Raw genomic sequence first — 14,307 nt, forward strand, 5'->3', positions numbered from 1 at the left:
TTTATTTACTTTTTAAATACAATTCTTAAAGCTTCGAGCTTTCTTTCAATAATAATAGTTCTCTTACCGTGGCTTCCGTTGGAATTATAATGATATTTTCCACCTATATACCTACGTTCTTCTTCGTACGTATATATTTAGAAAATAAAATTAACAATTATTACGTTCTTTCTCGTTACGCATTTTCCGTGTCGTATTTCCACTACGGTCCCTAATAGTGACGTACGCTATAAATAAATTAATTTCATTTACAATGGTTCTAGCGTAACGGCGGAATTTAGCCCCGGGAAAAACGAGACGCACGAAAAATCTATCGAAAAAAAAAAGTTTCTAAACAGAATTATTAACGTTCCGATGGAAACTGACGATAATAAATTACTTTCCAAATTAGAATAACTTTTTACCACGATTGAAGTTTCTCGGCAACGAGAAACTGTACTAAAACGAACTTTTTCTTTTCGTTCTTAGATTACGATTTCCCCGCCAAGCAAACTTAAGTATGAACCCAAAGTCGTCGACAAAATTTGGCGTGGATTTTTGCCACCCGGCGAAAATCCCATTAAAATTCTACCTTGGAATAAATTATTAACTTACAAAACACGACTTAAATTATTGGTATTTTAAACAGTTTTGCTGCTTATTTCGATTAAAAGAAAAGTTAAATTACTCGTAATACAAACCGATGAAATAAAAAGGCTAACGACGTATCACTTATTGGAAATTGAGATCACGAACCGCTATAAGCTAACCGGTGTCGGCCGGGAACACAAAATAATTTAGCGGAGCCCGACGAGTGCAAGGTGCGCGGTTATCACGTGTCGGTGCCCGTTCTATTTACAGCGCCTACAAACCTGGTAGGGGCGCTAATTTTGTTTTACGTCTAAATTCTGCAGACTTTCTACTTGCGAGGCGACGAAAGAAAGCCGCTGTCGACCGGTGACGACGCGGGAGACTACAGAGGATTTGCACTTAAGGGCGAGCCGTCGACCAACCAAAGATTGCACCGAGTTAGAGGCAACGTGGCATCTGGCAGAACATCACAGTCTAAACACGGGTTAAGATCCGTTCCATTAACTTCTCTTCGTCAATTTCGCTCCTCTTTGAGTCAGTCCCTCGAATCTCTTGAAAGTATAATTAATAAATACCCAGTCTTTGTATCCGGGATCGCCGTCCTTGGCCGGTACTGGTGCTGCGGCTGTATCGTACAAATAGTAAAAAAAATCGTCAGTATTCCATTTCTAAAGGAAAATTTCAAACATTTAAAAATTATTTCACGCGCATTTATACAACATTTTCCGTAATTCCCTAAGCGGCGTTTTCCCACGCAAACATCTAGACCCCACGAGCATTAATGTAATTTCTTCCGCACTGTGATGCGTACGCAACGTCGGCATTTTCGCCCCAACTGGCGCGTTTATCCTCGGGTACATTCCCGTATGCATCAAACAGCGCTTCGGTCAACCGCCACGTACAAAAACGTCTTCCGATATTCACCCATGAGCAAGCCAATAGTCCAGTTGTGGATACCGTGAACTCCGATGGAGCAATATGGCCGCCTCCGTGATTATACTTAGTGACTTTATAAAATAATCATAAAAATCGAATAAGGTGGTTACCGTGTATTATTATTTAATCCCATACGTTGCAATTAAATATAAGATTATTTGACATGATTAAAAATTTTTTATTATGTGTAATTGAAACACTGGGTACGTTGCATTTTCAAGCGTAGGTAGAAGATTACGCTTGAAAATGCAGTAGGAAACGTTGTCGTTTTTGTATAAAGAGTTCTTTTAGGCTTCATCTTAGCAACAGTAGCAACTAATGAAAATATTTCACTATCATCGTCATTTTTACTATTCATCTATATTAATCCAAAATTATTTTGACAAAACGAGTCTGCAAATGCCAATATAGCGATGTTTGCTTCCGCCACCTTGTCAAATTGCAAGACGTTCCAGTGAAAGCTTGTTAAACCGTTCACAGATACATCGATTATGACTGAGGCTAGTGCAAACTGTAATGTACCCACTGTTCATAATACCGTCAACGTCGAGGAACTCGTTATACATTACATATGATGGAATGTAGCGAGTTTGGTTTAAGATATAGTCATTGGCAAGGTTTAAACGGGTGTGTTAAGGCAAGCCAACACATAAAGGACGACAGCGGCAGTGAGAAAAATATTGTAGTATTTAAGTGCAGATCGTGTTTAACTACGTATCAAAAAAAGAACAGTTTTTTAATTTTGATGTATCTCATTTTAACTGAATTCTAAATAGTAAACGGATTGGACGGAACATTTTAAATAGCGCACAAAAATTACGACAAAACGTAAATATTCGTGCATTGATAAATTATTAATTCATCAAAAAACGAGGCGGGCAGAAAAACGACAAAGAAAAATGAAACTTGTTACGAACAGAAGGGTGGACGAAGGTGGGTTTAGGCAAAGTTCGAATGTCGAGTTACGATGGCGATTTGCTAGCTACTTCCGCGGGCGGGAAATGTGTTCACCATTCTTACATTTATAGTATCATTTACGGTCTAAGCGATCAATTTTTCGAACATTTTTGCTTTTTTGCAATGCCACCGAAAAGCTAAGATCATAAATGCCAGAGTACCGAATTTCTTCTCAACTTTAAAGTGGCCGGCAAATCTCCTTCGTAACACGACCTTTGAACTTTCACAACATAAAATTAAGCCCTGGTCACACTATGCGATTTCCAGACGCGCATGCAACTGCGACCGAGACGTCTGTTCTCGTTAACTAGTAAACCCCTTCGAAAACCGACGCGACTGTAACAGCAATTAGAAACAAAAAGTTTGTTCTACTCGCGCCAATTGCAAACGTGCATCCAATCAGCAAACGCCTTTGTGCCACGTCAAACGGTGGCAACATTGAAAATAGATCATCATCTTGGCTGAAAATAAGAGGATTGGTAGTTTTACAGAATCGAGGTCATTCAGGCTCATGGATGGCTGTGGGATTTTAATTCTTCGTTTTATCGAAGATTTCATCTCTTCGTGTATTCTCGTCAGCAGTAACAAAATGATCGCCTTTTTCTTTTATTCATTGCAGAAAAGGAACTGATTGCCATTTTAATAAGAAAAGTGGCTAAAATTCCGTAAATACTCTGAAGTGGAACGTGTCGGTTAACTAACGAAAGTAGTCAAAAACAAGCGACTGTAATTTTATTGGTTTATTGAGATCACGTGTTTCCGAGTTGCAACGCCAACGAACAATGGGACCATGACAAGACGCGCTTATTGCAGTTTCGTCACCTGCGCGGCTGAAAATCAACAAGTGTGACCACGACTGAAGGGGGTTTACTAGTTAACAGAAACAGTCGTTCAGGTTGCAGTTATCTGCGCGGCTGGAAATTGCGAGGAGTGACGACTTAAGGTTGGTTATGGACGACAGAGTCCGCTATTTAGAGGTAAATATAATAGATACCCTATTCGAAGGGTTTGGGGATTGTAAAAATTCCGGTTAAGTAGAGTTATCCGTTATTCGGAAGTGTCCGTTAATGGAGGTTTATCCGTATTATGATTCCTTGTTTGCAGATCTGACGTAACTTTGGAATTGTAGAAGTTCGTAGCCAGAAAAGATTTCCAGAAGCATTTATAGAGTGAAAGAATATCGACTTTTAAGTCGCCTTATATTCTATTTTATTTGTAATTCTACCTTATAATCGTAAGACTATTCCGTTCTAGGCATTATCGTATTTTTTTTATAGAGAAATCATTCATTTATAAGTAAAGTGGCCCATATGTAAAAATTTAACTTATTTTCATTTTAAACTAATAGTAATTAGAAATAAAGCATTTGTAATTTGTAATCGTGACCAGAAAATACGACAAAACGTTCCGGCTAATGGCGCTGTTTGCCGCGGCGGCATAATTTACAACTAATACTCGGTTCAGGGTTTATACCAGCGTTTCTCAAAGTGGGCAATAAGCCCCCTTGTGGGCGCTGGAGGCTTTCAGAAGGAGCAGTAGAAGGATCTGTGATTAAATATGAGTTTTATTTCTTCTCACTGAAACATTCTTTGATCTTAGAAATAGGATATGTGTCACACCCTATCTATCCTATCCATATAATAATGTATGTTTAAACATTATATTTGCAATAACTGTTTTTAAGATATGCAATAGATGGTAATGTAAAAAGGTAAGTTAAAAATATGGGGCACTAGATTTTTTTAAATCTCAAAGTGGGTTGGTGGTCGAATCTAGACGCTTGTTTTTCCTACGGGTGGCGCCTAAGGAAGAAATTGGCGGATCGAGACCTCCTCTAAGAAATTCGTCCGATAAATGATTAACGGAAGGCGTTGCCATCGGTCGAAAGTTCGACAAACAGACTTATCCGTAATTATATTAATTTAGAAAAGCCGGAAATGGCGGTTCCGTCCTTCCATTCCGCGGACATCACCAGCCTCCCCACCGGGAATAAACCGGATATACGCAGAATAAATGGCCAGTGAAAGTATTAACAGGTAAAACGGAAACACTTCTAACGTATTTCCACGAAAAAAATATATTTGAAATTCCATTTGTTTTTTAATTTGCATTTTGCGCCAAAAAATCTGAAATCTCTTCAGATGTAAAATGATAATGCAGATGGCACCGTATTTTAAAGAAAAATTAGTCCGAAAATGGCCTCTCTGGGCTTTCTACGGAACGAAAAGTGTTAAGGATTGGGAAATTGCCTGGCCGCGGTTTTACGTTCGGGGGAACGATACGGTGAATAAAAAATTCTGTTTGGTAGCAACGCGGCGGCATAATTTACAACGCGTCGAGTTGAAATTGCACCTTGATTTCTAATGGCCATCCCAACTATTGCGAACAGAAGATGACTGACAAATTAGGGCGGAGTTTCTCGACCCGTAGTCCGCGGGCACCAAATTAAGCTTTCCACCTGACCGGCTAACTTGCCGGCGTGTGGGTAACGCCCGCCCGGGTTTAAGCATTTAGGCCTACGTAACTTGTGGTGCCTACATTTTTTCGGACGTTTTAGCGGTGAGGGGACGCCGAATTAGAGTATAAACGTAATTTAGACTTACGAATTTTTAAATCGACGTCCGGAAACTCGTCGAAATTCGAAGTGTCGTCGATGCTTTTCACTTCCACCGGAATGGCCGCCGGCCTCTCCCTAAAATATCGTTAAATGCACATTTTAAGCGATCGTTTCGTTTTCGTCGAAACCGACTCCTTCCGAAAAATTGAAAAGTATACCTAATGTGTTCCCAATCGACGCCCTTAAAAAACGGATGTTGTTTTATTTCCTCCACGCCACCGTTAGCTCCTATGCGCTTTTCTGATTCACAAGAAAATCTCTGTATTAAATCTCTGGCTTCGTTAGATATTGGCACTTCTGGTGGAAAGATTAACGTCTCTCTCCAATTCATGACTTTTCTATATGTTTCCTGAGGAGTTTCCGAACAGAACGGAGGATATCCTAAAGCAGATAAAAATAAAATTATTTTTCATTTGTTTTAAAAAATTAATTACAATGAGCGGTCTTGTATTTATTCTACGATATGTAAATCTAAAGATAACTAAACAGTTATTATTTTCTTCTATTCTCAAACTTTTATGCACTTATGAAAATTCCGCAAAAAATATTTTTTCCATTTTATTCACGTTACAAATTCAGTATATATACTTTTTAAATTCTTTTGTCTTATATATAGAAATTTCTGAATAACTAAATCGGTTAGAACGGGATTCCGTAATTTGGCGGATCGAAAACTTCGCTCTGAAGTCATTTTCCATACGTTTTTGAAACTTCGTACATAAGAAAATAATTGAATGCAATTACCTTTCCACGATACTTAATGCACCTGCTGTTAGTTTTATTATTAGTTTGATATATAATTTACTATTTCTGTAATTGTCTAACATAACACGCGGCGTAATTCCAGATTTGAAGTGCCTAGCTGTAACGAGAAGACTTACAAAATGTCTGGAGGCATTCATTTGTAGCAAGTTTTACCTCGAATGGTCGTTACTGCTCCGTGCCGGTGCCACCAAGGATACGGAGGACCAATTCTATTTCTCGCCAAACTGCGGCGCTTTGGCAACTGCCACGCCGATTCGAGTTTTTTGCGGAAAGGTTGCAATAAACACTAAACCGGAAAAAAGCGAATCGACAGGCGTCAAACCTGAGATGTGAGGCAACTGAGCCGTCGCCCAAAAAACATCTGTCGAGGAAATGGCGGTGAGGGGGCGGCACAGAAAGAGGCGCGCTCTTTTACAATTGTTTAGTTATGATAAAAACGTTTACGGTATCGACGGTTGCCTGGTCGAAGAAGAGCGTATCGCCAATGCTGCATGTGCCAAACCAAAAACGTCCGTACGAGATAAAATTTAGTTTTATTCAATTAAGGCAACAGGACACGTGGGTCATCTGCCGAAGGAAAAATGCCTCCCGGGAGGCTTTTATGAGAAAATGGCCCCTATTTTGGTTTTGCTGACTTGAAGAAAACCCGAAAAACTCCACGTGGGCGACCCGTCGTCCTGAGGTTTTATCCACTCGGCCACCGGTGGGCCCGTACGAGATAAAGTTTAACGTTTTTTGCTATAAATTAACACCTCGACCGATTCTGTTTTCCGTTTACAATTCTATAAGCTAAAGCTTATAGAACTTACTTACTTATTCTTTATTAGGCACCTTGCAGGTGCATTTCCAGTACCGTATTATACATAGCTGAGAAATATATATACAATTTTTTATATGAAAATATAATTTACAAATGATAAAACCGCTTGACAAATTGTAGGAAGACAAAGTAAAGAAGTTGTACAATATCAGTATGAATTTTACAAATCGATACTGTGGTAATGAATAGAAATGGTTATACAGGTGTTGGGTGTACCAATAAACAGTGGGATTATCTATCTTTATTGTTAAATTTCATTATAATCATTAATTTTAGTTTACCTTAAAACTAGCCAGCTAAATTACAGCTTTCATTATTACTTGTCTTTAGTTATTAAATTTACAAAACAAAAAATTTTCACTTCATCAAGAAAACTGTTGTTACAATTTTTTATTTTTAATCCTAAAATATTTTGCTAATGTATTAACATAGACAACAGACAGAAACTCAATTTTGAAACAAAGAAAAATGAAAATATAAACTTGTTTAAATAGTACAGGGGTGGCCAACCTGCAGCTCGGGAGCCACATGCGGCTCTTTGAAGGATTATTTGTGGCTCTCGATAAATGTACCCGAGTTCCCTTTTTATTTTTGTGAAAAAATGGCTCGGACTATCAAGGAGCTTGGCCACCCTGGAAATAGTACTTTTTCTAGCATTATGATAAATATTATGGCATTTGCATGTAATTTTTACACTTTAACTCTACATCAATAAAATAAACTCTCTAAAATCAATCAAAAACTCTACATCAAATACATCAATTGCTCCATTCAATAACAATGAAACTATTTGTCAATCTCACAAAACTTCTGAGAATGCAATTTAATGACTTTTGGAATTTTTAATTTAATATGAGAGAAACAAAAATATAACTTTTTTATTTTAAATTATCCTTTATTAGTTTTAATTTACAGTACTGCATATAAGGATCATTGGATCTTGCAGGTATGTATAGTGGACTATGCATTGGTTTAATAAATACCCCAGTAATAGGCATTAGCTTAAAACTAGAGCAAAAAAGCTCTGTTATGGTACATTTTCTGGACATTAATATTATATTTAGAGAGGGACGTATATCTACCAGGGTATTTATTGAACCAATGCATAGTCCACTATATATACCTGCAAGCTCCAATGATCCTTATAAATATAAATTGGCAGCATTTCGAGCATTAGTTAGGAGGGCTTTTTTATACTGCAAAAGTATAATAGACAGGGATGCAGAAATAGAAAGAATCATGCAGGTAGCAGAAGGTGGCTACAAGAGGAATGTTATAAATGGTACAGATCAATAAATTAGAAGTTCGTACAGATATAGTATCTGTTTGAGGTCCACCTACATACACAAAATTTATGTACAACAAGCACTTAGGAAGCATTATGAAAGAAATCGCAAATATAAAACATACAAGGATGGTCTTAAAAAGAGCTCCGAATTTGTACAGAATACTTAGAAATGATAAAGGGGAGGTTAAAAAAGAAGATATGTCGGGTGTATATAAGATCCCATACGAGAATCAGATATTAGGAATAAATAAGGAATATGTTGGGGTTACTACTAGAAACCTAGGTGTAAGGATAAAAGAGCACAGATATGATATTAGAAAAGGTTCTAATGGCACAAACGGACATATAAGAATTACGTGAGAGTGAGAGATGACTTGGACACACAAAATTGTATTTTGTATTTATGTTTCAAGCACAGTTTTTCACTGCATGCACAATTTGAACTCTGAGGCAAATTTTTGTCAAATTTTGCATTCGAATTTTGAAGCATTTGAAATGCGAGGTATCACTGTAATTGTTTTCATAGCAAATTTCTTTAATAAAAACAAAACATCTAAAACTAATTAACTTAATTGAATAATCAAAATTAATTGTGAATAATTTATTCACTAATAGTGAAGTTTTTGAAGGAATGGAAAATTTTATCCCTAGAATATGATTGACAAAAATTATGTTAAATAGTAAACATCATCTCTGTGTAAAGAAAATGTTTTTCCTCAATATTTAATATCAATATGATATAATGCTATTTTAAACAAGTTTTAAATGTTTACATGAACTTTTAAATTAATTTTTAACTTAACTTTTTTATTGTAATAAACAAAATCAATATATTAAGTTAATTACCAATAAGCATTTCATACATAATAACACCTAAAGACCACCAATCACAAGCACTGTTGTAACCTGTTTGCATAAAAACTTCAGGGGCTATATAATCTGGTGTACCTACAGTTGAATAAGCCTATATATATAAAAAAAGAAAAACATTTATATTATGATATGATTATTATTTAATTCTAATTACTTTGAAATTTCAAATATTTTAATTATAAATAATTTACTGCTTTTGAATTATATACAGTAGGGCATCGTTTATCCGAATCAATTGGGGACTGGGGTTGTTCGGATAACTTATTTTTCGGATAACCAATTATGTACAAAAAAATATATTAATTTATCCTGTGATTAATTTATCAAATAAAAGAATTCTAAATACCATATTTATTCTAATAAACAGCAAAACTGCAAGATGAAAAAAGTCATAGATAATGCCATCTATTGGAGGAAGATGAAGCTTATTGTAAACCAATAAACTGTATATCCTATTCACTGTTGTCACTATTACCATATGTCAAAATAATGTGCAAGTATGCAGTGTTGTATTGTTGTTGAAATAATAGTAAAGTGAAAAAATTACTAGTTTTATTCCATTAATAGTCATACACTAATAAATAGCATAGTAGCAAGCCAAAAAAAATTTGTAGATAGCACACTGTTTATTAGAATAAACACGATATATATTTGCGTTTATATTTTATAATATAAATACAAATAAAATTGAATAATATAAATTATTCAATATTATTTAGTAAAGTTGATGAATTAATTTAAAATTGCATGTTCATAAAATAGAATCTATATAAACCTATTCAAGTAGAAACCCACATACAAGGGTGACTGTGAAAGCTTTGCAAAATGAGAAAACCATTTATGATAAATTAAAGTGTTTATTTTTTTAATAATAAACTTCATAGGACACATTATGCATAAATGAATTTCATCAATCTGCCTTAATCTAAGTGAGACAGGCCCTGTTTCTAATAGTAATGAGCGATTATTTATTGTGACATCGTCACAATGCTAGGATGCAATTTTTAATCATATTTTTAATTAATTTCATTTAAAATATGTGCTCTCCACCTCAAATTAATAGTATCTTGCCCCTGTATATCATATTTTTCCTTTAACAATAGAGTCCTGCTGATCATCTATTAACTGCTTTTAGGGGAAACTTTTGAATTGAAATAACATGACTTCTGGTGCAAACTAGATCTGCTCTTGTGCTCATTACTCATAACCTCAACATTGCCAGAATCAGACTTGGCCTTCCTCCACTTAATAAAAGAATTAAATACTTTAATCATATCTTAAGTTTTAAATTTTATAATGGTCTAATAAATAATTATTGGCTAAAATTAAAGGTTTCCACTAAAACAACAAGGAGCACATTATGTCAATGCACTCTTTTTATTGTTCATCTATAACTTGCAGATGTTTCTCCAATCAGTGTGCTGACAATATTTTCAGAATAAAACAATGTCTTCATTATAGTTTTAAGCATTATAAGCATATTTATAAATGCTTTCTAAATAATTTGTAATTTAATAATATAATTGTATAAAAAGGAAAAAAAAAAAAAATCTTATTACATGTTTATCATATCATTTGTATGTCAACATTATTTATATTTTTAACTTCTTATTGTTTAATGTACCAGTTCTTTTTAATTTTTATCTTTTTATTGGTGTTTTTTGTTAATAGGGGGTGGATATCTGCTGTTGCTGCTAGATATTTCCAATTGCTTGTAAAATAAATAAAACAAAATTCATAACAACATATAAATTAAAACTCACTAGTTGCCTTCTGTTCTTTTTCCAACTTTCTGCTCTTCTTTTTGAATCCATTGGATTTGAAGCTAAAATAAAATATTTTTATACATTTTAATTATAACATGTATTAAGGCTATTTAAATATTAGGCTATTTATAATTAAAATTTTCAATTATATGTGCAACTAGAAATAAAATGTCTTTAAAGTATTTTTGATGTTGTATCTTACTTTTCAGTGATGATGAATTTTTAGTCAAAAGATTTAAAAACTTTATTCTATCAAAATCCATAACTCCTAATTAGTCCTGTTAAATCTTTTACAGTTAAAAAATTGTTATGTAATTGGACTTTGGACTATGTTTAGGCAGCTGAGAGGAGACAGCAGTACGAACACAGGAAGCACATGGTCATTCGGTTCCTATGACTCGGGGATGATGTGTTATGTTCTTGTTGCTCTGACTAGTTGTAACAAAGACCAACTGTAATAGAGTATCTCAGCATCTAAGTATGGCCATCTGAATTATTAAACTATGACAAACACAACCAATGGTGATGAGGGTGGAATTTTGAAAAATCTGTTGACTCAATATTAATGCCTTGCTCACCAGTTAACAGCATTGACCAGCTCCATAAACCAATACTTCAGAATTGTCAGTACAGCATTTATTAAAAGGGAACATTATTATTAAAATGGTTATGCTCAGAACTTTAGAATCTTATGAGGCCTCAGAACCATCTATGTGGGATTCATACTACAAACATTTAGTGTGTTTTTCTCAAGCAAATATTACTGGTCCTCAGAAAAAAAGGGCAGTATTTTTGAGTGTCTAAGACATATGCCATTATTTGTTCTCTAACAGTGCCCAACAATCCAGCAGCTAAATCATACAACAAGCTAATACAACCTGTCATGTCTCATTTTTTTGCTGAAGCTGTCTGAAATATTTCAGAGATTTTTATTATATTGAAGGAACCAGCATGCCACAGAAAGTGTTACCAATTTTATTGCAGAATTAAGGAAACTCTCTGAACATTGCAATTTTGATGGTACACTGGATATATTGCTGCTGGACAGATTAGTGTTTGGCTAGAAAGACAAATCTCTACAGTGTCGATTGTTGGCTGAAACATCAATTAGTTTTGTACAAGCACAAGAAAGGACACTGGTTGCAGAAATGGCTAATCAGCAAGTGAGAGAAATTAGAGGATCTGATTCAACATCTGTTATGTTGCGGACTCAAGGCCAAAGGCAACGATTTAAGGTAATTTAAAAAGACCACATAAAAAAATGTTCAGAATGCAGAGGTGATTCAATCACTCAAGGACTCAATGTAAATTTAAGGATGCTGAATGTCATCATTGTAAAAGGAAAGGCATATTCAAAGAGTCTGCCAAAGTAGGCTAAACCCCAAAGGACATTCCCTTGGAATCAAAATACTCACACCATGGAAAAAGAAGACTTAGATACCTTTCACCTGAAGGTTGTGCATATAATGTTGGGTGCCCTGAGATAAAAACAACTCTATACATTAATGGAGCCATATATCATGGAGGTGGACTCAGAAGCTAAGATTACTATCATTAACAAAAACATGTTTAATTAATTATATCTGGTTGGCTTGCCACAGCTAGAAAGATCCCCATATACTGTGAAAAACTATAGTAAACAATCAGTGGAAATCCTGGGGCAGTACCATGTTAATGTCAAATACACTTCATTTGAAGTAGACCTTCCTCTATTAATTGCAGCAAATGATGTCAAGGGCTTCTGAGATTGAACTGGTTTGAACCATTGGATATTAAAGTAACAGGTATTCATAGTGTTAAAGCATTCAATCTTGGAAGATATCATTCAAGAGTTTCTGGACTTTTTCAAAAAATAACTTAAAGGTACACCTATACATTTTCATCTTGATCCAAAGGTTTCTCCAATCCAGTTGAAGACAAGAAATGTGCCATTTGCCAAGACTCAAAACAGTTACGATTATAGGATTAAGGAGTCCTTGAACCAGTAAATTATTCAGAGTGTACTATGCCTGTTGTTCCTGTCCTTAAATCTAATGGTAAAGTTAGGCTACGTGAAGATTACAAATGTACACTCAATTCAAAATGTACACTCACTATCTGTATCCAGTTTCAGCCATCAGTCAAATTCTTGCAGAACTTGTTGGAAGTTGTCATTTTATCAAGCTTGATCTGTCACAGCTTACCTACAATTAGCTGTTGATGAAGCTTCAGCTATTGCATAGATAATTGTGATGCATCAGTGGGCATTCAAGTGCAAACATTTGCAATTTAGAATATCTTCCACTCCTGAAATATTCCAATGTTTCATTGAAATGCTGTTGGCAAGTGTTTTGGGAGTCTTGCTCTATTTTGATGATATCCTGATTAAATGTTCAACACTTGAGGAGATGTCAGAACAATTGCAGGAGGTCCTTTTTTCTGAAGCAGAACTGAGAATCAATTGGGATAAGTGCATCATAGGAGCCCTTGCATTAAAATTTTCAAATATCAGATTGATCAGACCTATCAAAGACAAGGTGAAAGCTATCCAGAAGACACCTACACCTAGGAAAATGGAAGCACTTCAGACATTTTTAGGTCTGTTGAATTTTTATCATGTGTTCCTGCAAGACAGTAGCCAAACCTCTTGAATTTTTGGGATATCAGATTCAAGAGGTAATCCCTTCTATCACTTCCATGGTGATCCCTAATCACCTACTTGACAAGGGATCACCATGGAAGTGGAATCAAAGTCATTGAAAAGCTTTTGAAAAAGTAAAAAAAGCTGATGCACTTCTGGTTTATTTTGGTGAAAGGAAGCCAATCATTCTCACCTGTGATGCTACCCAATATTGGGTTGGAGCTGTGTTGAGTAATGAATTAGAAGAAAAAGTTGAAGCACCTGTAGCTTACTATTCTAGAACAGTGAACACAATCAAATGCAGATATGCACAAATCAACAAAGAAGCTCTTGCCATCATTCAAGGTATTAAGAAATTCCACAATTACTTATATGGACACAAGTTTGAAATTCATACTGATCACAAGCCATCATTTGGTCTCTTGTCTCGTGACAAACCCACACCATCCATATTAACACCAAGATTGCAATGGTGGTCTCTAAGCTCTTACAATTACCATCTTGTTTATAAATCAGGCAAATAAATTTCTCGTGCAGATGGACTTAGTTGGTTGCCTCAACCATTCAGTACAAGTGATGAATTGTCACCCAATGAAGTTTTACTTCTAGAAGCACTAGATAAACCACCACTACAGGACAAAGAATCACCCATATGACTGCTCGAAGTCCTATACTATCACGAGTTCTCAACTCAACATGTAGAAGGAGGCCAACAAAAAACTAGATGGAGAGTTTGCACCATTTGTTCAGAGGAAATTGGAACTCTCAGCACACAGAGGCTGCTTACTGTGGGGGTGCAGAGTTGTTGTACCAAAAAAAGCTCAGGCTCACATATTGACCTCACTTCACAATGCTCACCAAAGAATTATTCCTACTAAAGCTCTCGCATGCAGCTATGTATGGTGGCGAGGCATGGACAAACAATTAGAAGGAATAGTAGGACATGATAGGACTCAGCAGTCTAGACATGCACCAAAACAGTAATATTGAGAATAGTCCAAAAGAAGAAATAATAGGACATGGTAGGACTCAGCACTCTCTAGACGTACACCAAACCAGTAATATTGTGGAATAGTCCAAAGAAACCTTGGTCAA

The 14,307-nt window shown here is 35.4% G+C and overlaps 1 protein-coding gene across 1 annotated transcript in view; it reads right to left on the bottom strand.

Annotated features, from left to right (window-relative positions):
• Window positions 1-281: 281 nt before the first annotated feature.
• Window positions 282-14,307, bottom strand: part of LOC111627615 (serine/threonine-protein kinase tricorner-like) — a 91,677-nt gene continuing 77,651 nt past the window's right edge. Inside the window, exons 9-13 of the mRNA XM_023371203.1 lie at window positions 10,590-10,651; window positions 8,800-8,917; window positions 5,239-5,461; window positions 5,067-5,155; window positions 282-1,195 (exon numbers count right to left, since the gene is read on the bottom strand). Coding sequence (XP_023226971.1) covers window positions 1,071-1,195; window positions 5,067-5,155; window positions 5,239-5,461; window positions 8,800-8,917; window positions 10,590-10,651 — 617 coding nt within the window. The 3' untranslated portion in view covers window positions 282-1,070. The remainder of the gene's footprint in view (window positions 1,196-5,066; window positions 5,156-5,238; window positions 5,462-8,799; window positions 8,918-10,589; window positions 10,652-14,307) is intronic.

This window comes from Centruroides sculpturatus, unplaced genomic scaffold, assembly GCF_000671375.1.
Source record: "Centruroides sculpturatus isolate CEXI.00-Female unplaced genomic scaffold, Cexi_2.0 scaffold357, whole genome shotgun sequence".
NCBI classification, from domain to species: Eukaryota; Metazoa; Arthropoda; class Arachnida; order Scorpiones; family Buthidae; genus Centruroides; species Centruroides sculpturatus.